The 25,836-nt window shown below is 36.7% G+C and overlaps 5 protein-coding genes across 6 annotated transcripts; 1 reads left to right on the forward strand and 4 right to left on the reverse strand.

Moving 5' to 3' along the window:
• Positions 1-4,941: 4,941 nt before the first annotated feature.
• Positions 4,942-6,054, reverse strand: Dic3 (Dicarboxylate carrier 3). Its single transcript, XM_068290758.1, has 2 exons — positions 5,522-6,054; positions 4,942-5,466 (listed from the first exon to the last, which is right to left on the reverse strand). The coding sequence occupies exons 1-2, from the start codon at positions 5,923-5,925 to the stop codon at positions 5,001-5,003; spliced, it is 870 nt and encodes a 289-aa protein (XP_068146859.1). The 5' UTR covers positions 5,926-6,054; the 3' UTR covers positions 4,942-5,000.
• A 1,631-nt stretch (positions 6,055-7,685) lies between these two features.
• On the reverse strand, positions 7,686-10,455 carry Hey (Hairy/E(spl)-related with YRPW motif). Its single transcript, XM_068291384.1, has 3 exons — positions 10,229-10,455; positions 9,940-10,154; positions 7,686-8,491 (listed from the first exon to the last, which is right to left on the reverse strand). Exons 1-3 carry the CDS (start codon positions 10,453-10,455, stop codon positions 7,686-7,688), a joined length of 1,248 nt encoding a protein of 415 aa, XP_068147485.1.
• A 3,316-nt stretch (positions 10,456-13,771) lies between these two features.
• Positions 13,772-14,803, reverse strand: LOC137576578 (uncharacterized). Its single transcript, XM_068289799.1, has 2 exons — positions 14,569-14,803; positions 13,772-14,498 (listed from the first exon to the last, which is right to left on the reverse strand). The coding sequence occupies exons 1-2, from the start codon at positions 14,608-14,610 to the stop codon at positions 13,863-13,865; spliced, it is 678 nt and encodes a 225-aa protein (XP_068145900.1). The 5' UTR covers positions 14,611-14,803; the 3' UTR covers positions 13,772-13,862.
• On the forward strand, positions 14,195-19,738 carry Odc1 (Ornithine decarboxylase 1). Its single transcript, XM_068289798.1, has 7 exons — positions 14,195-14,324; positions 18,163-18,463; positions 18,525-18,682; positions 18,747-19,044; positions 19,111-19,362; positions 19,424-19,492; positions 19,555-19,738. The coding sequence occupies exons 2-7, from the start codon at positions 18,188-18,190 to the stop codon at positions 19,693-19,695; spliced, it is 1,194 nt and encodes a 397-aa protein (XP_068145899.1). The 5' UTR covers positions 14,195-14,324; positions 18,163-18,187; the 3' UTR covers positions 19,696-19,738.
• Positions 19,739-21,135: 1,397 nt separating this feature from the next.
• Positions 21,136-25,741, reverse strand: LOC137577377 (leucine-rich repeat-containing protein 15). Of its 2 annotated transcripts, none has more exons than XM_068290816.1 (8): positions 25,099-25,741; positions 24,321-24,825; positions 24,032-24,254; positions 23,682-23,971; positions 23,442-23,622; positions 23,244-23,383; positions 22,996-23,174; positions 21,136-22,631 (listed from the first exon to the last, which is right to left on the reverse strand). In XM_068290816.1, exons 2-8 carry the CDS (start codon positions 24,664-24,666, stop codon positions 22,614-22,616), a joined length of 1,377 nt encoding a protein of 458 aa, XP_068146917.1. In that variant the 5' UTR covers positions 24,667-24,825; positions 25,099-25,741; the 3' UTR covers positions 21,136-22,613. The 2 variants fall into 2 exon arrangements, with proteins under 2 accessions (XP_068146917.1, XP_068146916.1); XM_068290815.1 differs by having other exon boundaries at positions 21,136-23,174; positions 25,099-25,217; positions 25,642-25,660.
• Positions 25,742-25,836: the final 95 nt, after the last annotated feature.

The raw sequence follows: 25,836 nt of genomic DNA on the forward strand, positions 1-25,836 counted from the left end.
GTTAGAGTGAGTGTGTGTGTGTGTGTGCCTCTCCCACTTACATCTGTTGCATCCAGTGAAGATCTCGAGGCAACATCTTTGCTGCCGACTGCCTATAAGCAGCCTCATTGTCTGCCGTATCAACATTTCATTGCACATGCTTCGATTACATCACAGCAACAACAACGACCACACGTTGTGTGCAGGGGGCAACAGTTTGACTGTGGCAGAAAAAAAAACAAAATATTCTCCCTTTTGTGCAACTGAAAGACGACTACGACGACTTCTATATTCGATAACTTTAACCGGCAAACTCTGACGGACCAAACATATGTTTATTTATTATTCACTGCTTAAAATTCATTCGGATTCGGCAAATTCCGAATTCCGAAATTACTCAACGCAATTCTCTCGTGGACTAAAGTGAGTACAATTTTTGGATGCGTGAGTGTGAATATGAGAGAAATTTTGAGATAAGCCCCACAAAAACCAGAGAGTCGTATATATGAAAGAAGCCACATCTGAGCGATAAATGAAATGAATCTACTTACCTAGCGCGATGAAACAAGAGGCCGCAGAAAAACATCTTCAAATTTTTGTTAATAAACAAATTTCTCTTTGTTTTTCCTTATATTTTAATGAAATTTCAAAAATCTTGGACTTTGACACTAATTTTTCGCTTTAAAAATAAACGATGTGTGCAATTTTTATTAATTTTTAATTTTTCGCAAATCACAATACGCTAAGAAAAATTTGACAAACCAAAAATTTTTTCTCAAAGCCTACTGATAAAACTTAATAGTAGCCATTTATCGATAAATTTCTAATATGAAATCACTTACTAATTGTTAGTAAGATTGTTAGATTGCATTAGTAAGTAAATTCGCTCGAAATTTAGACAGAAATATAATCAGTGATTCGAGATTTTCAATATTATGGCTAAAAAATAACTAAAGTATAAATTTCGAAGGATTTTTCAATTCAGATCAGAGTTATCGATTATAATAGTCCGTTCCTGTTGATCATTGTGACTTTATGTGCCGATTGTAAACTTTGTTTTAGGTTTATTAAATTTAAACTACTTTTTACTCTATTAAATTATTGTTTTGTATCATCCTGAAAGGTTTTTTTTTATAAATTCCAAATGCTTTAAGAGATGTAACGTTATTTTGTGAGACAATTCCTTGGCCATGTCGAGAAATCACAAAAACACACTCGGAAATTCTGAACCGATTCACCATTATGATCGTGTCCATATTTGGAATTTTAGGACTTTTTGTTACCATTTTCACAGTGGAAGAAAAATTCTAATGGGGTCAGTACCAGAGTTACATCTATTCCAAAAAAAAACTTTGATTACATCCGATCCTCCGTCGAGTCATATTTGCCAACGAAATCAACTATTATTGTTGAATCCTTAAAATGAATTTCCTTTAATTTAAACTTTTGTTTAAAACCTAAAGAAGATACACTTTATTATAAACTAGTGTCGCATGGCCTCGCCCAAAGGACCAACAAATTCCATAAAAAATTCAAATTTTTTCTCAAAATCGAAAGTTGGGGCTAAAAAAAATTTGTTGTATTAGTTTTACTGGATTATCAGCTTCTTTAAAGAGATCATACTTCGTTCTATAATATTTAAGATTTTAGCAAAAACGTCTTAAATATTTGCACCTGTAGAAAAAACGGAATAAAAGCAGAAGATCCTTTTTAAGGTTCTTCATCTGAATACAATTACCAACAAATCACTAAAAAAATATTCCTTTAAGTTACTTGGGGTCCGAGAATATCACAACTAAAGTCAAAAAAATAGTCATAAATTTGTGGCCGCCACTGTACATATGTACATATCTACATCTCCAAGAAAGTTCCAAGAAAAGTTGGGTAGTACTAATACTCTTTTTTAAAAAGCTCCAGGTGTGTATAGTCACTTTGGGATTCAGAGACTGGGTATCGATTAGGCTTAAAAAGTGAAAAATGTTTTTTTTAGAAGAACTCCATATGACGTTTGTTAGCAGGTGTCAATCCAACAAAGTGTCTGCGTTCCCACATTTTTTATAGTTTTTTTTTTTTTGTTGAAGTTTGCACACATGATACAAATAAGGAAATTGGATTCACAGGTTGAACTTGAATTGACATCCACATTTTGCATTGATTTATTTAATCTACATATGCCAATGAAATAATAATATTTTCGATTAGCTTTAATGCAATGAAGTGTTCACTTCATGGTCCATATAAAATGTCACAAGGAAGGACATAAAAATCATATTCAAGCACATATGAATGTGTCCTCGGAAAGGGGCCCAGCTGTGCATAAATTAAACACCAACAAGTGCTCGATATGGAAATATGTTTATGTTTACATGTATGTGGTCAGGTTTTTACACGAAAATCCATTCAGAACAAAAAAGAAAACGCACAATATTCCACTTAATTGACTCGAACCGCAATAAAAACAGAACCATTTAACTATATTCGATGACATTTCGCAAGCCCGATTCCTGTGAATGTTGTATAAATCCACCCAAAATCCAACAGAAAGCCACCCTGTGGCACGGTATTGCTGGTCCTCAATGTTGGTGGCGCGAACGTAATCCAAGGAATGAATCGTAGTCAGGACTAGGCCTTGGCTTTTGTTACTAGAACTCGAATGCAGAATCAACCACCGCACATTTTCGTCCCATAGCCGAATGATTGTCTCTAATTGGAAGTTTTGACGTGTATATTATGCTGATGGTGTTGACTGTGATGATGATCTTCGTGCCTTGGGCCCACCCTCTTGGACAGAGCCACCACAGAGCCAGTAGCTAGCCACCCCTGCTGTTGCGTGGGAAGTCAAAGCTCAGAGGTCTCTCACATCGTTCGGGGGCTAAATATTGAAAACATTTATGTTTAACCGGCAAAGTTAAATTAATGCGCAAAAGATTGTTTCAATTCAATGCCAACAAGAAAAAAACAGGCAGAGAAAACAACATGGAGGAAAAATTTCAAGTGGGCTTGTCTTGGGGGTTGTTGTTCGTTGTTGGTGTTCCTTTTTTGGGAATTCGAAAAGTGGTTATTCCCATAGATATATTAGAGAATCATTTTTGGTTGCTCGGTTGCACAAATAGAAGAAATTTCATCAAGTATTTATTTAATGAATACTTTTATGGGGTATTATAATAGCAAATTTTCATGAAAATTCTCTTAATAGTAATCAAATTTGTTTCAATTCCTTGTCGATATTAAATGATTGCCACTTTTTGTCGTAGAGCAACCAGCAAGGAAGAGATTAGTTTTGATGAATATATCTACATGGATTAACTTTTGATTCCTACCAAATGGAAATGTAAAATTTAATAATATAAATAAAAAACTGGGAACCTCTTTTGGTCCTATCTTACAAATTTAACATACTAAATCTCGAGGAAAAATATTAAATTTTATACAAATTATGGAAATTTATAATGGCGAACTATATTTAAACAATAATTTTCTGTTTTTATTCCAATTTAAGAGCAATTTAATTTAATCAATTGAGTCCATAGACTTAGTTTTTACAAGAAACTCAAATTTATGATGATTCTGTGATGAGTTACGATGTTCACCGCAAACCGCTTTTTTTTTCGAGGTTCCGTTGGAGATTGCCTATATCTCACTCAATTTTCAATATTTTTGGATGAAACTTTTCACACATTTTGTTTTAATGTTGTATTATCACACGGGCATACAAAAATTGAACTGAGACTATCCGTATCGCCAATAAAAATTCTTTTAAAATTACAGATTTTTGCACGAATTAACTATACCCCCCTTAAGTAAATTCTTTTCTCCCTATCACATTATATTTATGTTGTAAGTTATTCTAAATCTTTTTGATTAATGTTTATATTAATTAATTTTTATCTGAATGAAATATTGTGTTTATTTTTTTTTGTTTCTAACAAAAAGCTAAATGGAGTAAGTGGAAAAAGGGGAAACCTTTAAAAGTAAAGCAGAAATAAGTATAAGGAAAAGATGTTACTACAAAATTTGGTTACACTTTATTCTTCGCTTTCATAGTTTTCCGAAAAATTAAAATGCATTCTTGAGTTTCGAGTTTTCTTTTAACGATACCGATATAAAAAATAAGTATATCACTTTTTGTTATCATACTTCTATATACACATAATAGGAAAGTCGTAATTGGTTTGCCATGTTCTTGAAATAATGAAGGCACTCTAAGGCTAGGCCATCGCGTTGTTCAGGACTTATGTGATTATTAACTAAGTTTGGTATATAATATTATGATTTCAAAAATTCTGAAGATCCCTAACATATAGTAGATCCATTCCATAAAAGTATAAGGATAACCAAAAAAATATAATAATTGATGAAAAGAAAATGTTGGTCATGTAATCAATCAACTTTTTTCCTTTTAAGACTGGGAGATTAGTTTGTTCTTTTAGATTAAGTGTAGTAAGTGTAAAAGTGTGTACTTACTCTCTTTTTATTTGCATTACTAAATTCCTAAAAATAACTTAAGAATAGTTAAGTTCCCTGTTTTCCATCCCTTCTCACAAACATAAGTACATCTTATTTCTCCTCGCAGTGATATTTTCCGTTTCCAGTTTGTAATTTTTGGGTTTTTCGTGAAAATCTTGTTCTCCCCTGTTTAAGGGTTATTAGCTACCCTTTGCACCTTCGTGGCCCCTCAACATTTTACCTAATTATGAGCGAGAGGAGAGTTGTCCATGGCTTAACTAACTCATTTCTACATAGTGGTAATCTCATGTGTGTTTCGTTTCTGGCTTAGTTGGTTATGCAAATTCAAACCAAAACCAAACACATGTGACACGCAACGTTGACCCCGAGGAGAGAACAACAAAAAACGCGGGTTTTTGACCAGTGGTCAGCGGTAGCTTATTAGTCGCGATTATGTCTTCCAGTTCAATGGGCATGCAAAACAGACACAGACAGAAACACAAACACAGACACATATTTTTCAAAGGGAGACAAACAAATTTTGGATATATTTCCAATTTTTATGACAATTAGTGCTACTTCTTTTTATCCTCAGACTCATGAGGAAAGTAGCCAAAATGAAGACGTGCTTGCTCATACAACATGAAGGTAATAATCGTATTTGGACTAACTCGCAATAAAGCCGGAACGAAACCCTTGTAAAATGCCAAAGGACCTTGTTTGGCCACACTCACAATGACGCCACCTAAATTATTAAATTCACCTGGCTTGGCATTCATATACTTTGTCTTGACAACGTCAATGGGTTGGGTCAAAAGAGTTCCAATGCAACCGGCCGCCGAGGCAGTGAGAAAATGTAATGCCATTCCATCTTCCATATGCCCGAAATCTTTGATGACCTGTTTGATCTGATCGTAGGCCGCGTTGGTGCCAATGGTCAAGAGAACGGCTCGAGTGACTGCCGGAACAGCACCACGAAAGAGACTTCGGACTCCCTCCTCCTTTTGAATGCGATACAAGCCATCGAACACATGTTTATAGCTAAGGACAGATCGATAAAAATGGATTTGGTTTATCCCAAGATCATTCAACTCACTTGCGTCTACTCTCGGGCGGCAGTTTGCTATCATTTTGCAATCTCACGGTCACCACATCACCCGGAACACCGACGATTCCACCAAATATACCAGCAAAGGTAGCTAATTGCAATTTGGCACTAACATCATTGGCATCCACATACTTCTTGCCATGCTCGTAGAGGGCAAAACGGGCTGTCGTATAGGTTAACTGACGGAACCACGAGGCCGAGATGCCCCGATAGAAGCCCAATATGCCATCTGTTCTGTATATATTCGCTATCAGTTCGGTAACTGGAATTCTCTGAACCTGTGTCTGCAGTTGCACCTTCACCAAGTCCAGTGGATGGGTTGTGGTTACAGCTAAGGCCGAACAGACTCCTCCCGACCACCATCGTGGCAAACGTTTTGTATTATCGTCCATAAACGCATTTATGACAATGGACAAGAATTTACGACTAAATAAAACCAAAAACTAAACAAATTAACTTTAACTTTAAAAGGTGCTTTAAGATTGAAAGCGTTAGCGATTGTTTTAAAGGAAGAATTTTCTTGACATCGAAATCAAGGCATTCCTTTCACTCTTCTTAAGTCGTTTGACAAGTTTTTACTGGTAATCTCTGTAACATTGTAGGGGAAAATGGTCCTTCAAAAGTTGGAACTATGAATCTATTACGACGACTCATTTTCATGAACAAAATCACTAACTCAATTCATCACTTGTTCATTTAGTAGTAACTTTTTTAGTTTCAGTTCTTATAAAGGATTATGAAAGGATGTACTGGCAATAGTGAAAAGTTTGCGGCAATTAAACCATATACAATCCTCGTCAATGCCATTATAATAAAATTAGGAAATCAAGGTTCATTTTTATTACCAATAAAAACAAGGAACATTTTAGAGAAAGAAATAATCGAAATTTTCGGTAAAAGTGGCCAGTGTAGTGTGAGAAAAGCTGAACCAGTGAGTTACTAAGTCAGTGAACAGTGGAAATAAGTTTAGTGAACATGTTAACTTACTACTCACTGATGGTAGTCTTCAAATTTTGTTCACACACTTAAAATCGACACAACGCTTTAGGTTGAGGGAAAGATATTGGATCTGAAACTTATTTTTGAACATTCAAACAAATGGCCGCTATATCACGATCCATGTGTTACTTCTATCCGGTAAATTTTATAACTTAACCTTTCCATGACAAATAAAAGCCTAAAAACAATATTCCATCCCATAATATCTTAAATAAATAGCTTTAGAGTGATTGAAACAGACAGACAGAAGGGCACTGAATTCCGTAACTTGTAAACAAGTATTTTCTATTAGAGATAACCATGTCATTCGTTTTATACTCCTGTAGAAAGTATTAGAAAGACGATTCCGATAAACCGTATACCTAGTTATATTATTGATCTGAGTGAGAAGCCGATCAATTAGTAAGCTACCAAAACGATTATTAAATGATTGAGATTAATTTCAACAATTTTCGATACGTATCACTATAACAGACATATGGTTAAGTAGCTCTTATGGATACCAATGATCGAGAATCCTTCTTTAATAAGACTTATCTCAGTAGAAATATAGCTAAGCCTTTTTAAAGTAGTCTTAATGAGAAATTTAACCTAACATACTTAGTTTTTATTAGATTTATATTAGCTTCGTCGTAGCTAAATTAATCTTCTTCTGCTAATAAAATAAATTAGTATAAAATTTTATGAATTTTAAGATTTATCTATTGATAAAGGTCTGAATAGATAAACAAAGCTCTAAGACCTTTACGCCTTATCCTTTTTTTTTATTTTTAGATCTTTCAGGGTTGAAAATGTAATTGTAATTGAAAAAATAATGTAAGATTGTATCCTATTAAGATCCGCCACTGCTTTTAATCTGTGATATTAGAATAATTGTATTAAAGTTATTCCAGACACAATTTTTCTTTCTGTCCAATGACTTAAGAAGACTTTCTATGGGAATTAGCTTTTGTATAAAAATATTATATTTTATTCACAATATATTCACAAATTGTTCGTACAACCTATTCACTTATTCATATGTAGATGTAGTTCCTTTAGTAAAAAAAACAAGGACTCGCAACTCAAGACTATCACACTTGGATTTGCTCTGACTAGACGTGGGTATACAATTTTTCACTTGATCTGCTTTAAAATTCTCCTTTCAGTTCTCTTAGTAAGCCATTTCGGCGCCCCAGGGACGATAGGGTTTGGCTCCATTGGGCGTGGCATATTGAAGGGCGCTGGCATTGTTGTAGTCCTGATTCCCATTCACTGGATACTGTGGAGCGGTGCTATAGCTAAGACTCTCGGCTGTTATGGAGGCGGGCTCATTACGATGGCTATTTGTTAGCTCAATGTAGGTGGGCACCTGTTGATCTGGATGCTCCTGTGTATAGTGTTGTTGCTGCTGCTGTTGTTGTTGCTGTTGTTGTTGTGGTGGCTGTTGTTGTTGCTGTTGTTGTTGCTGTTGTTTTGGTTGCTGTTGCTGGGGTTGCTGCTGCTGCTGGGTTTGTGGTGCTGTTTGAGGTGCCTGCTGATGTTGCTGGCTAGTTGCCTCCACTCGGCTCTCATGCATCTCACTAGGACCTGCTCCACTTGTCCGCGACACACTAGATCTGGTCACATGTTGCGGCGATGCTGAACTCAAAGTTGGATAACTATGCACATAGGCTCCTGTGTTGCCGGCAGGAGCATAGCCCTGATAGGGCGTGGCAGCACAATTCGGTTGATAGCCAGCACTAGGATTTGCCGTGGACCATCCACCGCCAGGACTGGCGCATGCCGATTTGGCCGACAATTCACGTTGCTGGGCAAAATACTGCAAATGCGACATGAGACGCAGCCGCAGAGGATCCTGTATATCCATGCCCTCAATGGTCACCAGATAGCGAGCCACCTCGGCTGCGCATTCGCGGAACCCAATTGTATGATAGTCCATGGCCACACGTTGAGGATCATAGCTGAGCGAGTCCAAAGCTGCAACGATTGAAGAGAGTGGGAAAGAAAAAGTCAATAAGCTGTTCGACGGCAAACAATTAGAAATAGTTATTCCCACGCAAGGTTGCATCGCATAAAAAACCAACCCCTATCATCAAATGGGATGGAAATGGGATACAAATAGTGTGTGCTTGGTGCGGTGCGGTGTGGTGTGGGTAGAGTGGTGTAAAAGCGGGTGCTATCACAGGGTGGTGTGGTGGTAATTTGCCTGTAACGTGGGATTGCAGCCCGGACCAAGCCGAGCAGTGCAGTGGGAAGCAGCGTGGGAAGCACCGAGATTTGCTATTCACTCGGGTATTTCAATTTGAGTTTTGTTCCCATAGCTCAAGTAACAGGTTAGCATTGTTTACACTACTGATTCAGGATAATTTGTGGCATATTGTTAATATACAAGTACATCCTTTGGGGTAAGTTGTCCTTCTAAATATTTCATGAGAATTATCTGATTTAGAGCTCAGTTTATGGGAAAAGTTGACATAAAGTTGGTCCTTTTTTATGTGATATCTACTATAAACATATGAAATCATTAAAAACAAGGACTTTAGCTATGACTGCTTGTAAAATTTGTCAGAATCAATGCATTAATTTACGAAATTAAGGATATTCTGAACTTAAAAGAAATTTAGAAGGCAAATTTTAGTTATTTTTACATTTTTTTCATTTTACATTTTTGTCCTAAACTCTATTCAGTATGTTTTACTCTTTTGCCTTTCCTGATGAAACAAAGGTGTTCACAAATTATTTTCTAAAGTAAAATTGATTTTTTCTGGATTTTTCTTAATTATCTTAGTTAAAGATAATCAAAAATTGACGTTTACCTAACTGGTCGAAGGAACTCTAACCAATGTAAAATAGATGGTTAGGTTTCAAAGTCCGGAAATTGGAATGGAAAACTTAACTAATTAACTAATTTACTATGAATATTTTTGAAAAGGTCGAATCTATTTTGAGAAAAGTGTTTTTTGCTGTGTGTAAATTGATAAACTTATCTTGAACTAATCTTTTTGTTTATATCCTTTATGTTATATCCTGGCCGACTTAAAGCGTTAACAACAGAATCGAAAATAACAAGGGTATTTGAAATATCATACATAATGTAATAGACATTCATTAGTAAACATCAAACTGAAATCAAATATAACTGATTCTTCTTTGTCTTTAGTTTTTCAAGGGACTTTGGACCGATCTCTAGGTTAAGATTGAATGCAGGCTTTTGATCGTTCATATATTGAAAGATATTCAATAGTGATCCTTAACAAAATTACCATTTTAGATGTAGAAGGCGAATATTTTAACATTCAGTTAAGGTTTTGCTAGCTTAGCTTTTTTTTGAATGGGTATTACATCTTGTTGAGATATTCCTAACTTCTTCCCTTGTCATATTGTAGTTTGATTGCCAAAACTGTGTCATGTCACTTTTAACTTACTTTTTGATTGAAGGCTCTTCAGATGCTCCACGGTTAATTGTAGAATTTCAGCCTTTTCCAGTTTGGCAGATCCTTGTTTCTCATAGGCAGAAGGCACCAGGCGCTTGAGTTCGGTCAGCGAGGAGTTGATGCGATCACGACGTTTCTTTTCAATAACTCCGCGGCGTTTCTTGCGGCTCATTAGTTGGCAGCTTCCTGGCTCACTAGGCGAGATTCTGTACAGGAAAATGGAGAAAATCGTGAGTAAGTAAAGAATAATTCAGTTTTTTGAATTATTAAGTATACGCACTGTTCTTTCGAGGATTCCTCCGAGTAGAGTTCATCACAGTCACTCTCGGAGAGGGCACGCTTCAGACTGTTGTGACTATGATGGCTATGATGACTGTGATGACTATGACTCTGAGGCGGTGGTACCCAATGGCTTTGGGATGTAGACGGCGGCATGGCAGCTACAGAAGCGGCAGCACCATAGCCCCAATGATGCAGTGGCGCATTGACATGCATGTTGTGATCCATATTGAATATTTTCTACACTTGACACTGAACACACTTTTATCTCTGTATATGGTATGTTTCACTCTTTCGAAGCACAGAGTTTCTTGCACTGGAATCGGAGCTAGTTTTGAGCACGTGACTTATCGTGTGCGCGAACGGCGTTCGACTGATTTCGAAGCACACGACTAACGGACGACCTGCCTGTCGCCGCCGCCGTCGTCGTCGTCGTCGCCGGCGTCCTTGCTCTTTGGAAATCTCAACCCCTTTTTTTTGGGAAACGCCGTCGGCAATGGCCCAATAAGATGCAGCAGGAACCACCCCCTTGGCAACGAAACGGCCAGCGCGTGCCGCTCTAGCACTGGTTGGGGGTAGCAAAACTCTAGCCTGGTGATCATTGCCCGTTGCCGGTGAGAGACGAGACCAACAAATGAACAAATGAATAAGGGCTGACTACCAGAAGACATTAGAGTGAGCAGCACAGAATGAGCATGGTGCGAGAGAGAGGGCGCACAGGCAGAGAGACATATAGACAGACACCTCCCATAGTGACCACCTCTTCTATGATTGTTAACGCATCTTCCGTATCCGCATTTTGCCGCTTCTGTCATCGATTGTATATCGCCCAGCATCATCATCTTGATGAGCCGTGGGCGGCCGCCGTCAACGCCGCCGCCTGTTGTTGCCACTTGTCTCCGCATTTTGGGCTCTCTCTCTTCTTCTTGGAACATAATTTTTGAAACTGGAGCACGCGACCAACGGCCGCCAGTCGTGTGGCTCCGGCTCCAAACAAGTGCAACAGCCGCCCGTTGACCTTTATCTTTCTTCCAATTGTGCTTATGACCCACATTTCTAGGTCAGGTCTTTGACATTCGGTGTTCAAGGTTAAGGGAGCCAGAGGCGGGAGCAGGTGCCCTAAATATGTACATTGTTGACCTAGAATTTAAGATGCTATCGATTTGCCTGAAAGTGATGGGATATTTGACAATTTAAGGTTACTTTTGAGCAAATTTTCAACAAATAAACGTTTAGCAAAAGTTGAGATTCTTTTTCCATAGACTTTTACTTTGGACGAATATAGTAAGATGAGATCTACATATATCACGGTTTAACTGTTAATATTATAATAATTAATTAATTTTATATTCAGTTTTAGTCATCTTATGAAACTGCTAAAGCTGATGACTAAATTCTGCCTAAAATTCAACGAACATACAGTAGAGCCAAAAAATTGACTATAAATTCTAATTTCTAATAGTTAGGCTGTTTTGCTAAAAAAAATACCTGTTTTTGCAGGGCAACGAAGTCTATTTAATTTTTTTCCGATTTTGTTGAAGAATATCTCATTCGACGGGAAATTTGATTAACTATCTTTCGTATTTCAAGTGTAGTTTTATCTTAGAATGAATTAGTGCCATAAAATGACGCCAAGCAGAGAGACTAATAAAATGCATAATTTGAGTTTTTCAGCTGCCTCCAAAGTGGATTCCAGGATCCAATTGAAAATTTGTGGTTTACTAGATGTAAAACTCTTTCTTAGAGTTCAAAAGTGTAAACAAATATAAAAATGCGTTTTTTTTCAGGTTAAGATTTTGTCGCTTTTTTAAAAATTAATTGAGTTTAAAATGAATTTTTGGAATATAAGACCATGAGAAATTAATATTATAATTAATTAATTATAATTGAATATATTTTTAAATATTTGTTAAAGTTTCTACACTGATCCATATTAAACTTAAAGATTTTGTAAGTTCTTCTAATTTTGAGAACATTTTCTTTACATATCTTTATCAATTCATGCAAAGCAACCGAAAACAATGATAAAGAAAATCGAAATTTGCAAAAAATTTTTTAAGTTTCACAACCAATTGTTTAAAATGTGTGATCTATCAAAATTTTTGAAAAATCCTAGTAATCCTTTCTTATAAACTCAAAAACCTCAAACATTGTAAATCTGTTAGTTTTAATATAATTTCTAAAGTTTACCCATCGACTAGTATATTGGCTTATTTATTTATCCTTTGCAAACTAATGTTTTCGAAACTGTTTTCGAAAATAAGCGTCATAAGTTTCATTTGAAAAATCGGCACTATTTTGAGTTTTGTCTAATTTATAAGTGTTCCCATTTTAAAATGCTCTATATTGTTATTAGAATTAGACTGACATAATCGATTTTTAATATATATCATATTATTCTAATATATGTATATTAGAACTAGACTGAAATATATTTTGTAGAAATCGATTATGTCGCCAGGAATTATTTCGATTATATCATAAATTTTCGAATCTGGTTAAAGCCAAAATAAATTTAAACGTTTTTTTCTGCATTAGAACTAATATTTTCGAGAATATCCCATACCATTTTGAAATATACTGAAACAAATCGTTTAAAAGTTTATCTTAAGTTCGGTCGGAGGAATTTTCATGAAATTTATAAATTATGTTAATCAATTTTGAATAGTTAAAGTTAAGTTTTAGCTTAGGTTTTGTCGTTCTCTTTAGTTTTTGTTTACTTATAAGAGCTCCTAAAGCTAGAAAACAGATCTAAATCTATGATTTTCTAGTTCTTATAGTAAAATTTAAGAAAACATTCATATTTTGCACTTTGTATTTTGAATTTTTGATGGCATTGTCCGCTCGTTTTCGGGTTTAATATCCATTTCATGTGCAAAAGTAAAAAATTATGAAAAGTGCTTTTAATTTGATTCGGCATGCTGTCGCTCAGGTTTCCAAAATACAACAAAATTACAAAAATAAAGTGCCAATTGGGAGTGGGTGAGGCAGACGAGGCGAACTATTGTGAAACCCACCCTAAACATTCCCAGTCAAGTTGGTTGTGAGTATGAAGCGTGTGGTGTGTGGTGTATGTTGTAGGTACACCACCATAAATCGAAATCCAAATCGTTTCGCCTTGGCGCGTGGGAAAGCCAAAGGACCTCGGATTCTCACGCATGCTGAGCCACGTGCGGGTCGTGCGGCCGCTGGACAGGAGGATAGGCCAGGGAGGAGCAACGAAAACGTTTGAAGTGCATTTAATGCATTGGAGCTAGAGCCACACGTTAATGTTGATGACATTTACAACTTTGTTCTCTGTTGTGTTTGGTTTTGTGTACACTTTTTTAATGGATTTTCTGAAATTGTTACCAATTTTCATTATGAAAATTACCGTCGACGAGCAAAACCACACCCACTATCCGAGAGAGAGAGAGAGAGAGAGAGAAACACAAACAAAGAGGATGTAAATCAATATCGATATATGTATGTAATTATTATAATACTCAAAAAATGTTTGTTTTTTTTTTTTTTTTTGTTTCTCACAACGATCGTCAAACTAATATTTTTGGTTATAGAAGTTCTTAAGGCAAAACAGATTTCTTTGACAAGGCTTTGACATGAGGCAGGGCCACTATCCCTCTCCAAGCCTCTGCCTAGAGGTCAATCCAGGTCTCCAGCGTACAGGAGCTAGACTGATGGCTGGACTTCTGGGAGTATGAGTGACCGGCCTGACGCCAACGACTATCGAAATCATCCCAATGTGAGCGTAAATCGAATCTTTCATCATCCAGTGAATTGCCATTGATGTCCCATTTGACAATGGTGTAATCATCGTGTGGAGGTTCGGTAATTACCACATTGTGATAGTTGCCATCGAATTTGGAGCCCAAACTGACACTGCAAGGATGCAGAGCCTTTGTATGGGATGACGGTGCTTGAATGGGAACCGGGACAATAGATTCACTCTCCACTTCCGGTTCCTCTTCCTGTTCCTTTAGATCCAAACTGGAATTGGAGGGTGTGTGACGCAGATAACGTACATTATCCCGATAAGGCACCAGCTCGAATTCGATGCTGGTTTTTGGTTGAAATTGGACGGCTTGCGGTTCGTACAGGTAATGGTCATCTATATTGTTATTGTGGCTATTATATTGCTTATCGTTCGATTGAGGCGCCTCCCATTGATGCGCCTCCTCCACATACTCCACATATTCGCACTCATCCTCGCAGTCCTCCTCGTCCAAGCGCTGCACAAACAACTGTCTCGATGTGGATATTTTACGCAGCAACTGCAAACCGAAAATCGATTCTGTTTTTTATTGATTGGCGGCAAAAACAAACACAAAATCCCTTACTCACCTTAAGACAGGACTTTTTGGTGCGCTTCAACAAATGCGACATAATTGCGTGTGGATTGGGTGCTTTAATTCACTTTTAAGGTGATAAGTTGCAAGTGCGACATGGTCCACATCCAGACCATACACACACCCACTCACACACACACACACACACACGGAAGCAGATGCTGCGGTTGCTTGCAGCTAGCTGGCCTAACAAAACAAAACTAAATCCTTGTCGTCCTAGTCTGAAAGCAGGTGGAGCAAGGACGAGTGTGTCTGCCGCATGACTCATAAGCATGGGCCAACAGAAGGAACTGCAAGTGCCAAAATACACACACACACGTACACTTATACACACTCAGGGGGTTTCGGGGTCTCTGGCACAGCTGAGAGCTATTGCCTTTGTCGGCACAGGCGCACTGTGGTTCCAATATATTGGAGGTTGCCATGGTGAGCGCAGATTTTGAAAGCTTAATTCGCCAATTCAAGTGGGGACTCAGCTCAAGTGCGGCTAAAGGATAATGCCGATGCGGTAATAATGCGGCGTACACTCTCCCTCTCTCTCTCTCTCTCGACCCATCGGTGATGTATACACGATTATATATACCTGCCTATATAGTACACATTACAGTTCATAATATGTGCTAAGTGCGAGTCATTCAGCCATATAGTATTCAAAGGCAGGGGGAGTTATTTTTATTATGGCATTTCAGTAAGCGCCAATTTGGCGCTGAAACTAGTTATAGCCAAGTTATTATTAGTAAACTAGTCACATAAAAAACAGGGTGTCACTCAAAAATGATAATTTCATTGCATCCAATATAATATGTGATTAGTTACTCTATGTGAAAAGGGATTCTTTTTGTTTCTATTCAGCTTATGGGCATTCATTTTCTATTCATTACTTAAAATCTCGTAAGTATCCATAATAGATTTAGACGTATTTTATGCTTAAGACTTTACATTTATCAATGAACTAACCATTTTTAAATAAAGTCTTAACAGTTATTTCATAGGGAAGTTCGTATATTTCGCTCTACAAAAGGTAAACCTCAGCCGAAAAATTAGAAAATTAAACAGGATTTTTGTTTAAACATTTGATCTTTTCTTAAAATTTCTATCATTGGGATTAACAATTTTTAAATTTACGTAAATTTAGTTAAATAAAAAGTTACAGTTAGTTTAGGAGATCTACGCCTCCACAAAATTATGTAGTTTCGGCACAAGTTAATAAGGTAAGTTCGTTTTCTTCGCTTCTATTAGTTATAATTCGCAAGTAGTTTTAGCGTTCAAGTAGTGGTTAGTCTGTAAGCCATGAAGAAGGTCCAGGTCTCAGGCGTCTGGTTGATGAACTATAGATTAATGATCTATCCGGATCCGTAGTTCGCTTTGAATCTGTCAGTTTTCGACTTATGTAGGCTCGCTTAAGACAAACTTTTGTAGAGTTTACTCCGACATCGCTTTATTATGCATTGTCTTGGGTAGTTTTTCGTATGTTTGAGTCTTATTTCCTATTTTGTATCTAGTCTTAGAGATAATCTGGTATCTATTCCAAACAATAATTACATTAAAAATTGTATCGTTTGCTAAGAGCCAGTGCCGGAACAGAAAATGCCATAAGTCCCGCCCTTTTAGGAGCCGCGCGCCTCTGTGCTGTAAAAAGGTTTTTATTGAGCAAAATTAACAAAGATTTTAGTTTGAAAAATTTGGAAAATTATATATCAATTTAATGCGTTTAAGTTTTGAATAGGAAAGCCAATCAAATTATCAATTTAAAAATAATTTGAAAAGATTCAAGCAGGACAAAAAATGACAACAAAAAAGTATTCCAATAAACCTTAATTTTATGAACCTTTATTTTTTTAATGAGTTTTCGCAATATTGATTTTTATTTTAATTTTTAAACTTTTAATGCCATTTTCAAACTGTGATCAAATTGAGATATAACTTTAAATCGGTTTGAAAATGAAAACAAAAAAATGCTTTTTGAGATAAACAGGTAAATCCAATGAATATTTTTTTGAAATATCTCAAAAATATTTCCAAATAACCCTAATAACCTATTCTTTATTTAGTATTTATCTAAATTTTGTGGTCCAGGGATTCCTTAACAAGAACTCCCTATAAATCGAATCGGTGTTTTCTTTTATGGAGCCCCGTTTTCCTTCACCTAAATCCAGGCCTGTCTTATTTATATTTTGCTATTTTCATTTAGACTTTCTCCTTTGCGATTGCTCTAGTACAAATGTTCAAATCAAACTGTCTGCCTAGGTCTTAACCTGACCTAAAAATGATAACCCAAATATTATGTTAGAAATGTATGCCATTTGAAATCTTTTGAATCATTCATTGACTGTGGGAACTGGAGGGACTGTGGGACTGCTAGCTGATGTTGCTGAGGTTGCTGGAGACCAGGGGATAATTAATGAAGTTTACATTTAAATTTGAAATTTGTTTGGAGACAATTACAGAATGATTTAAATGTAATTCTAGTGTTAAAAATTGTAAAACCTGTTTCTTGCGGTTCCAACAAATGTTTTTTTTTTTGTGTGAAAATGGATCTCAAGTGCTTCTTCTCTCAGCGCTAGATTTTGGTTTTTAATGTTTTCGAAGCACTTTACAGCTTGTCGCCGATTAGTCACATCACTCAATGTGTCCTCCGGTGGCCCTTGAATGATGACACTCACAGCAAATTGCAATGGGATACGAATTGTAGCCGTGACGAGATGCACATTTTTGGCCATCGCTCAATAATTTTTTCCTTTCAATTTTGTTTTTTTTTGACAGTTGTCATCTTTCCTTTAAAAAAAAAGAAATATAGATGTAGAAAGGATCATCTCCTGGTCAAAGGGTACATGAGGATGAGTTGCCCAATTATAGATTGATTGATAACACTCTGCCAACTGGCAATAGGAATTGCAATTGTATTGGCAATATATCGATTTCAGGCAAAAAGTTGGATTTTAATTTTTAATTGCCCGAACAGAGACAGAGTGAGTGAAGAGGGGAGGAGAGTGAGCGAACGGTGCTTGGTGAGGGTTGCGGTCGATTGGCCAAGTGTAAGTGTCATGTCAACCCTCGGGCCATTTTATTGCCTATTGTCATGGGCATGAGGCCAAGTGGGAAAGGGGAGGGAGAGGGATATGTGTGTGTGTGTGTGTGAAGAGTCCTGCGAAGTGTCAATTATGCACGTTTTGATGGTTGTTGAAAATTTACATTTTATTAGTTTTACATGCCCAAAAGGCACATTTGGAAGGCGTTGGGAATGGCATTAAAATTATTTACGATGCCAAATATTGTAGGTTGTAAATAATTATAATATTCCAAGCAAAACTATTATATCACGCACGGTCAAATTGTGTAACGGTCATCGACGCCGCTTGACCTTTTGGGTTGCCAATTAGACCCTCATTGTTTGCGACCTATATACGTTGCCTCCATTCCTCCTACTCCTCCTCCTCCTCCATCTCACCACATGCACGTGGTTCAATTGCCTAGCAAGTCTGTTGGGATTTTCGAGCATTCAACTTTTTGCCTTTCCACTGATAACAATTAAGACGAGAATTGACCAGTCGTTGACCAGAGAGACTAAGTAGACGCTTAATCAGTCTAGTTTCAGTTATTCAATAGAACGAACGATGTGTGACAGCCGGCAGCAACAGAAGATCAACTATTACGAGCATCGACTCAATATACGTCAGGTGATTGAGGATGCCAATTTGCAGGAACTGGACGAGGCTCTCAATATCTGTGATCTGTCGAGTGTGGAGAGAAAGTTCCATCTGTGGCGTAGTCTGTTGCCACGTGTTCATCCCTTTTATGCTGTGAAATGTAATGATGATCCCATGATTGTGCAAGTTCTGGCCAAATTGGGTGCTGGTTTTGATTGTGCCTCGAAAAATGAACTGAAATTGGTGAGTTCTACGAAAGGACTCTCTCTTGAGACTATAAACTAACATGGCAGTTCGTACTTAGGTTCTTGGCAGTGCAGTGACTCCGGAACGCATTATATTTGCCAATCCATGTCGTCCAGTTAGTCATCTGGCCTATGCCGAGCAGCATGGAGTCACCAATGGAACCGTCGATAATGAATTTGAAATCTATAAGCTCTACAAGCATTATCCCAGCTCCAAGTAAGCCCTCCATTCATTATCACTCTAGGTTTTGGGGGTTATCAAGTCCGTGAAATCTTTACAGCTTGATTGTGCGCTACAAGAGCGAGGCGAAGGAAGCTCAATGTCCGCTTGGTGACAAATTCGGATGCGATGCTGACGGCGATGCCACAGCTCTCATGCTGCTGGCCAAGGCCCTTGAATTGAATGTCACTGGGACCAGCGTCCACGTGGGTTCAGGGTGCAGTGAATTGGGTGCCTATAACCGAGCCATTAGAAAGGCCAAAAATTTATTTCAATTCGGTCAACTATTAGACTTCGACATGAATCTATTGGATATTGGCGGCGGTTTCCCAGGCAGTGATGATGAGAAATTTGAAAAGGTTAACCAGCAAAATCTTCATTTCTGATTATTACAAACTTTAATCTGTTACTTCTATAATTCTCAGATAGCAGAAGATGTCAATAAATCCTTGGATCGTTACTTCCCTGATGAAAATGTAGAGATTATAGCCGAACCAGGTAGATTCTTTGTGGCCAGTGCCCTTACCTTGATCTGCAAAATCCATGCCAAACGGGAAGTGCGTGATCAATCAACTGGTAAACTGGATACTGTCATGTATTACCTAAATGATGGTATCTATGGCTCTTTTAATTGCATTCTCTATGATCATCAAGTGGTCACGGCAGAACATTATTTGGTGGGTTAAACACAAGACATTGATTTGTATTCGTATTTATTTAAATCATTTGTATACTCAGGATTCCACAGAGGATCTGCCGCAGTTTAAATCTCTTTTATTTGGACCCACCTGTGATGCCTTGGATATGGTAAGAGAAATAAATACGTAAAGAGTCGACTTGGTGAATAATTATCTATTTCGTTTCCTTAGATAACTGATAATCTGCATTTGCCCAATTTGAAGAGAGGCGACTTGCTTGGTTTTCCCAATATGGGAGCCTACACTGTGCCAGTTGCCAGTCCTTTCAATGGTTTCGAAGTGCCAAAAGTTATGTATTTTCAGGCAATATGACTAAAAATATGTCATCAATTAAATGAAATCACCAACAATCAGAGTCATTTTTGTTGTATTATTTTTCAAGTAAAGTTTAGAAACATTTCCAATTTGGAAACAGTTCAGACAGACAAACAGTTCCTGTTGGTCCTGAAAGGACGAAATCCAAAGGCTGAGTGAATTTGTGTAGATATTGAATTGACTTCAAACCTGGAAAAGGTATCAACTTTATATACTATACCTACTATAAAGACAAATCTCTTAAAGCATTAAAACTAATTTATTTACGTTTTAAATACTTTTTAAGACAGTTTTTATTTTAATATAGACCTTTAAATATTCCACAATTTTTGCCAAAGTTTGCAATAGAATTTAAAATACTTCCATGGAAGAATATAGAAAATGTTTATGGTGGGGCTCTGATAAAAAGATTAAGATTTTTTGAATTAAAAGTTGATTAATTTTCGAAATGTAAGAAAAATTGTGAGAAAAGTAATCCAAAAATGTCGCTTAAGAGACCAAATCTTTTCTATGCGGGTTCGAATTGAAAAGAGTCTAAAATTTCAAACCTCCACCCTCCTTTTCAGGATCTTCAAATAGATGACGTCTGTCATATGGTCATTTTAAAAATCCCCGTCGATCTGCTTTGAAAAAAACTCCAATTCAAGATATAGATTTATTTTTTCTCAGTTTGGGATGTTTTGACAAAACTGCCTCGATACCTTTATTACATATTTACTAAAAACTGCCCAGATCCCAAAACAAACTACTTAAATCTACACTTGTTCTTGTGTTGTCTAATTTTTGACAATCTTCTGGGAAATTATTATTTAAAAGTAAGTCATAAGGAGACTAATTTTCAGTTTATTTTAAAGAGCTATTATTATTGAAGAATAAAGGAAAGTCAATCAAATTCTCCACTTAGAATGAGGAATTTCAAATGAAATTGAATAATAATTAGTATGTATTAACAACTACTCCACATATGATAAAGTAATGGACAACATAGTTTATCCTATTAATGTTTAAAGCAGCTTAAGAGAAATTTTAAATGAGGACGGAATAAAAAGCTATGAACTGAACCGCTATATCTTTTCAAGATATTACCTATATTCATAGACTTTTGGAAAATGTAGTTCAAAATTCATATCCAGCAGCCTCACTATTGAAGCTCAGATACGAGATTATTAGATGATTATTGATTGTATGATCATAAACGATATAGTCCTACTTGTTCAAGATTCTCTCAGAGCATTCTCTCACTCTTCATATGTATATGTACATATGTACGTAGGACTACCATTCTAACTTTAACTTACTCCATTATAAAGATTATTGGATGAGATGATCCTACCTATCTCAGATTGTTTACTTTCTTTAAATATGTATTTCTCACCCTTCTAGCAAAATGTCTTCAAAAATTTCCAACACAGAAAAAAGATATCACATGCAGAGAGCTGTATTAGTAACCAATATGATTCTTTATTATATCGAAGGTTTTCCGGATTGAGAAAACGTACTTAATGTTTAAAGATTTAATCATACAATTGTAGGTACTTGCAATATTTTGAAAAGAACAGCAGATGCCACATAAATAAAAACACTGACCGGATTTAATTGTTTAGCATATTCTTTTCAAAATATTACGATTCACAATGGAATGGGGCAGGAAATTTCGAATCGAATTTACTGGATTTTTTCTTTTCTTTTGTTTTTTTGGTATACACGCCAGAAGCAAAAACTGACCCGAAGCTGCTGGCGGAACTTGCAAAAAAAAAAAAAAAAAAAAAAAAGAAAAATAAAACTATGAAGAAAACAAAAATCATAAATATATGTAAAAAAAGAAATTAAATTCACCTGTTGCTTCCCCAAACCATTGTTTGTTTTATAAATACTTAAAGCGAAATTGATGTATAATATAATATATATATATGTATATATATAACTTAGATCAAATATACAGAATTCAGTAGGTACATAGATATAAAAAGAAAACAATTTCAAAAATTGTATCAATATCAAACGTTTTGTTTTGTTATTTTTTGTTTCTTTCAATACATTCTATAAAATTTGCGCTTCAACTTGTTTTTTAACTTCTTGTTCACAATGTCTTGATATGTTACCGATTTGTTTTAACAATATAACGACAATATGTATATTGTATTTATGTATATATATATAATTGATATGTTTTTGTTTTTGTGTTTGCCCCATTGCTTTGTCTGCTTGCAAATAAAGAGTACAAACTACTTATTCCATAATCAGTTCTTGGTGATTGATGCAAAACGTTTTCTCATTCTCTTACATTAGATTTCATTAGATATAAGCAGAATGAAGAAAAATACTCGACAACGACAAAAATAGTTAACAAAATATTATTATTTCTTTTGGAATTGTTGGTTTTTTCTTCCTTTTTTTTTTGGATTTGAGTAAGCTAACAAAAAACTTGAATGTAATAATGATTGTATCTCACAACAGCGACGACAAGACGACGACGACGACGACGACTACACCTACACATATAATAAATAGAATTAACATTAGAACTACAATAATAATTGTAATATATGTGTGTGCTTAACGATTAACAATTCACGTTATCAAATGTCAAAGATATGTTTACGATTTTGTTTTCTAGAAGTATGTAAAGCTTAAGCCTAAGCTTCAAATTTTAACGGTTCGGATCGGATCGGATCGAATCGAATCGGGCTACTGTGCGTTGTGCAGAAGGGTGAAATGTTTCAAAATTTGGTTTTTAGTTTTAAATCGGTTTACTTTTGGTTTGGTTTCACTTGTTTTTGTATTGGTTTTTTTTTTTTTTTTTTTTGGGCACTTGCGGGTGATATTGCTCTGTTCTGTTCTGTTCTGGTTGTGGCTGGGTTGTTGTTCTTGGTGGCTGCTGGTGTCGAGTCTAACAATTGGCAGAGTTGCATAATTCACGGATTCACTATAATCTATAAATAAAAATTGCAATACAACAACAGATTTGCATTGTTTTTTTTTTTTTTGGATGGGGAGCGGGGTAATGGTACAAAAGTTTGTTAGGAATCTGATTTGGAAACTCGCTCGGCTCGACTGTCTAACTAACTTGACTATCACGACTATTTCAGTTTATCAAATTATTACTTATTTTTTTCTTCTTTTTTTTTTTTTTTTTTGAAGGAATCGAATGTAGAGAAGGAACAGGATGGGAATTCATTGGAGGGTAGGAGCTTATTAGGCGCTACATAAAAACGCCACGCTACACATGGCAATTTGGGCCAAAATGTTCACTTGCAGTATCCGCATCAGACCGCCGCTCGTGGGTGAGGGACTCACATTGAGGCCGGCGCAGTGCATTCTATCGATGGGCATGGCCTGCACAAAGTATTCGCGATTATCCAGCGACATGTGGCACAATGGCTTCTTCTTCTGGGACATTTCGTCGTCCTTGTTCTTCAGATCTTCCAGTAACTTGGGAAACCAGGTCAAGTCACAAGAGCAATTCAATGGATTATCTACATAGAAGATAGGAAAAGAATATAAATCAATTAACATAGTCTAGGAATCTTCTATTATCCACTTGCCATTGATATCAATAATGCGTAGGGTATCAATGACCGGCTCCATTATGTCCTGGGGAATGCGTTGCAATTTATTATTCTGCAGATTTAGAGTTTCCAAGGAGTTGAGATTCTCAAATAAAACGCTGGGGAGCACTTTGATGCTGCAAAAGAAATTAATAATAAAGGTATAAAGTAGTTAAATCAATTAAGTTCTTTTACTCATTCTTCTGCAAATTAAGGAAGGTCAGCGAATCTCCGTAGCCGGTGAAAGCATCATCGGCCAGCACATTGATGTTATTGTTGCGTAAATCCAGATGACGTAGACGATGCAATGGACGTAGTGCCTCACTTGGTATGGTATGTATATTATTATCACCCAGACGCAAATACTGAAGATTCTCTGTGAATGATTCAAGGAATATTAAATAATTCGGGAATATTTTCAATAATTTTGCATACCCTCCAATCCCTTAAAGGCATCCTTGTCGATCACACTGATCTTATTGCCTTCCAATTCCAAAGAGTTTAATTGTGCCAAGTGAGAGAAGACATTTGCCGGCACACTGGTAATCATATTATGGGCCAATATCAATGAATCCAAATTCTCCAGACCCTCAAAATCACCCTCACTAATGGTGCGTATCTTGTTTTCCTGAATCTCCAGCTTCTTTAGGGTATCCAGTATAGAGAGAGCCTTCTGTGGGACACTAGTCAGATCATTGCCGCCAAGATTCAAACGCTTTAGTTTTCTGTAAATGATTGTATATAGAAGAATCAGACGGTTTTAAGTGATGCTTAGTCTCACTCACTTCTCTAGACCACGAAACGCTTCCTCATCCACTTGTGTGATCTTGTTCTCATATAATGTTAAAATCTCCAAAGTATCCAAACCCTCGAATGCATTATTATGGATCACTGAGATTTTATTGTGATTCAGGTTCAAAATAAGCAAATGATACAAATGCTTCAAAGCCGGCGACGGAACCGTTTTCATTTGATTCAACGACACATCCAACTGGGTAAGACCCTTACCTGAAAGACAAATTGAAGTTCAGTTAGTGTGCAAATTAATTATAGTCTATGTACGATTATACCCACCCAATGAACTGAGTGCATTCTCCTCGATGGCCGCCAAACTGCTATTATGTATGGTCAGATGACGTATATCCAAGGCCAAGAAAACGAATCCCTGCAGCTTTGGCAGATTATTGTGACGCAACTTCAAATAGAATATAATGGGACTTTTACCCTTGAGTGTGCCCATCGATTTGGTGATGTGAGCCAAATCCGTTGTCTCGCACAGTATGTCCAAGCCATTCTTTTTCACCGTACAAATGCACGGCGATATATCATTCTGCTCCGGGCACACCTGTTGAGGTGTGCTCTGTGCCAGGGCCTGGCCCAGACACAGTATTACCACTGGCAGGAACAGGAACTGATACATGATGAACACTACTACTGGTGGCTAGCACACACAGAAATGAATCCTTCTCAATGTGAACTCTCTGGATGCTGTCGATGTCGATGATGCTGCTTGCCTTTTTCTTTTGTTTATTGTGAATTTGAATGATGTGGTTATTTTGCAATTGATATTACTGAGTCCCTGTGTATAGAAAAAGGGAGAGAGAGAAGGAGGGAGATGGCATACATAAGTATGCATATATATATATATAGAAATATCTGTATGGTATGCTGGGAATCAAGCTTGCTATAGAATGGAAATGGCAGCGACGTCAACGCAAATTAGGCGCACAATGAGATTTCTGGATTAAAAATAAATTGCTCCAATTGAGCTTTACTTGTACATACGTCCGTACGTACAGTAAAACAAATAGTTGATGACTCTGATTTACGATTTACGAGAGCATTTTCTTACCTAAGATGTTTGTCCGTCCAAATTTGATCAGTGCCAAACATGAAACGTGCTTCCAAAGTGCAACATAAAAGTCACAGGAATAATATTATCCCGATATCCCAATAATTTAGCGCTCCTTGCTACGACAACAACAACAACAACATCACATAAACATGTGTGCGAGTGTGTGTGTGTGTATGTATCCCTAGTGCCACCCCCAAAAAAAAATTTATGGATTCCCTGTGTGGTTGAAGGAGGGGCGTGCGCGTAATTGTGCAAACTCGGTCAGTGAGTGTGTATAACGATGTAACGGGAAAATCGATACCGTTATAATGAGGCTGTTGAATGGTGACCGCTTCACCCCCAACTAACGGTATTTGTTGCTTTTGAATAATTAATAACAACGGATGAGACAGTCGATTTCCTTGCGTAGCACCATCTCAATATCATCTGACCATTTCTCAACCTTATCCACTGTACATTATTCCAACAATGGGGCTCATTCAGTTTCACTTCTATTTCTATTACGATGCCCCGCCGTTCCACACTTAGAGTAACACATACGTATATAGTAGTTATATGGGTATAAGTGACAGTGGAGAATCAAATAAAAAAAATATAAACGAATAGCGACACAATGGACAAGCACGTTTGTTTGGCAAAACCGACGACTACGGACTGAGCGATTTTGTCGATAGGGGTTGAATTTCAACTGGCAGTTTCAATTCAAAATTTCAAGTCTCGTTATTCACTACTACG

Source organism: Drosophila tropicalis, unplaced genomic scaffold (assembly GCF_018151085.1).
Source record: "Drosophila tropicalis isolate 14030-0801.00 unplaced genomic scaffold, ASM1815108v1 contig_593, whole genome shotgun sequence".
NCBI classification, from domain to species: Eukaryota; Metazoa; Arthropoda; class Insecta; order Diptera; family Drosophilidae; genus Drosophila; species Drosophila tropicalis.

Bases quoted from the DNA above. Each gene is read 5' to 3' on its own strand.
- Dic3 (XM_068290758.1), bottom strand. From the start codon at position 5,925: ATGGACGATAATACAAAACGTTTGCCACGATGGTGGTCGGGAGGAGTC. The intron at 5,467-5,521 runs GTGAGTTGAATG...ATCTGTCCTTAG, and splicing joins CCGCCCGAGAGTAGACGCAA to CTATAAACATGTGTTCGATG.
- Hey (XM_068291384.1), bottom strand. From the start codon at position 10,455: ATGGATCACAACATGCATGTCAATGCGCCACTGCATCATTGGGGCTAT. The intron at 10,155-10,228 runs GTGCGTATACTT...TTTCCTGTACAG, and splicing joins GAGGAATCCTCGAAAGAACA to AATCTCGCCTAGTGAGCCAG. The intron at 8,492-9,939 runs GTAAGTTAAAAG...CAATCGTTGCAG, and splicing joins GAAGAGCCTTCAATCAAAAA to CTTTGGACTCGCTCAGCTAT.
- LOC137576578 (XM_068289799.1), bottom strand. From the start codon at position 14,610: ATGTCGCATTTGTTGAAGCGCACCAAAAAGTCCTGTCTTAAG. The intron at 14,499-14,568 runs GTGAGTAAGGGA...TTCGGTTTGCAG, and splicing joins CCAAAAAGTCCTGTCTTAAG to TTGCTGCGTAAAATATCCAC.
- Odc1 (XM_068289798.1), top strand. From the start codon at position 18,188: ATGTGTGACAGCCGGCAGCAACAGAAGATCAACTATTACGAGCATCGA. The intron at 18,683-18,746 runs GTAAGCCCTCCA...AAATCTTTACAG, and splicing joins AAGCATTATCCCAGCTCCAA to CTTGATTGTGCGCTACAAGA. The intron at 19,045-19,110 runs GTTAACCAGCAA...TATAATTCTCAG, and splicing joins ATGATGAGAAATTTGAAAAG to ATAGCAGAAGATGTCAATAA.
- LOC137577377 (XM_068290815.1), bottom strand. From the start codon at position 24,666: ATGTATCAGTTCCTGTTCCTGCCAGTGGTAATACTGTGTCTGGGCCAG. The intron at 23,972-24,031 runs GTGAGTGAGACT...AATCATTTACAG, and splicing joins GCGTTTCGTGGTCTAGAGAA to AAAACTAAAGCGTTTGAATC. The intron at 23,623-23,681 runs GTATGCAAAATT...AATCATTCACAG, and splicing joins TGCCTTTAAGGGATTGGAGG to AGAATCTTCAGTATTTGCGT.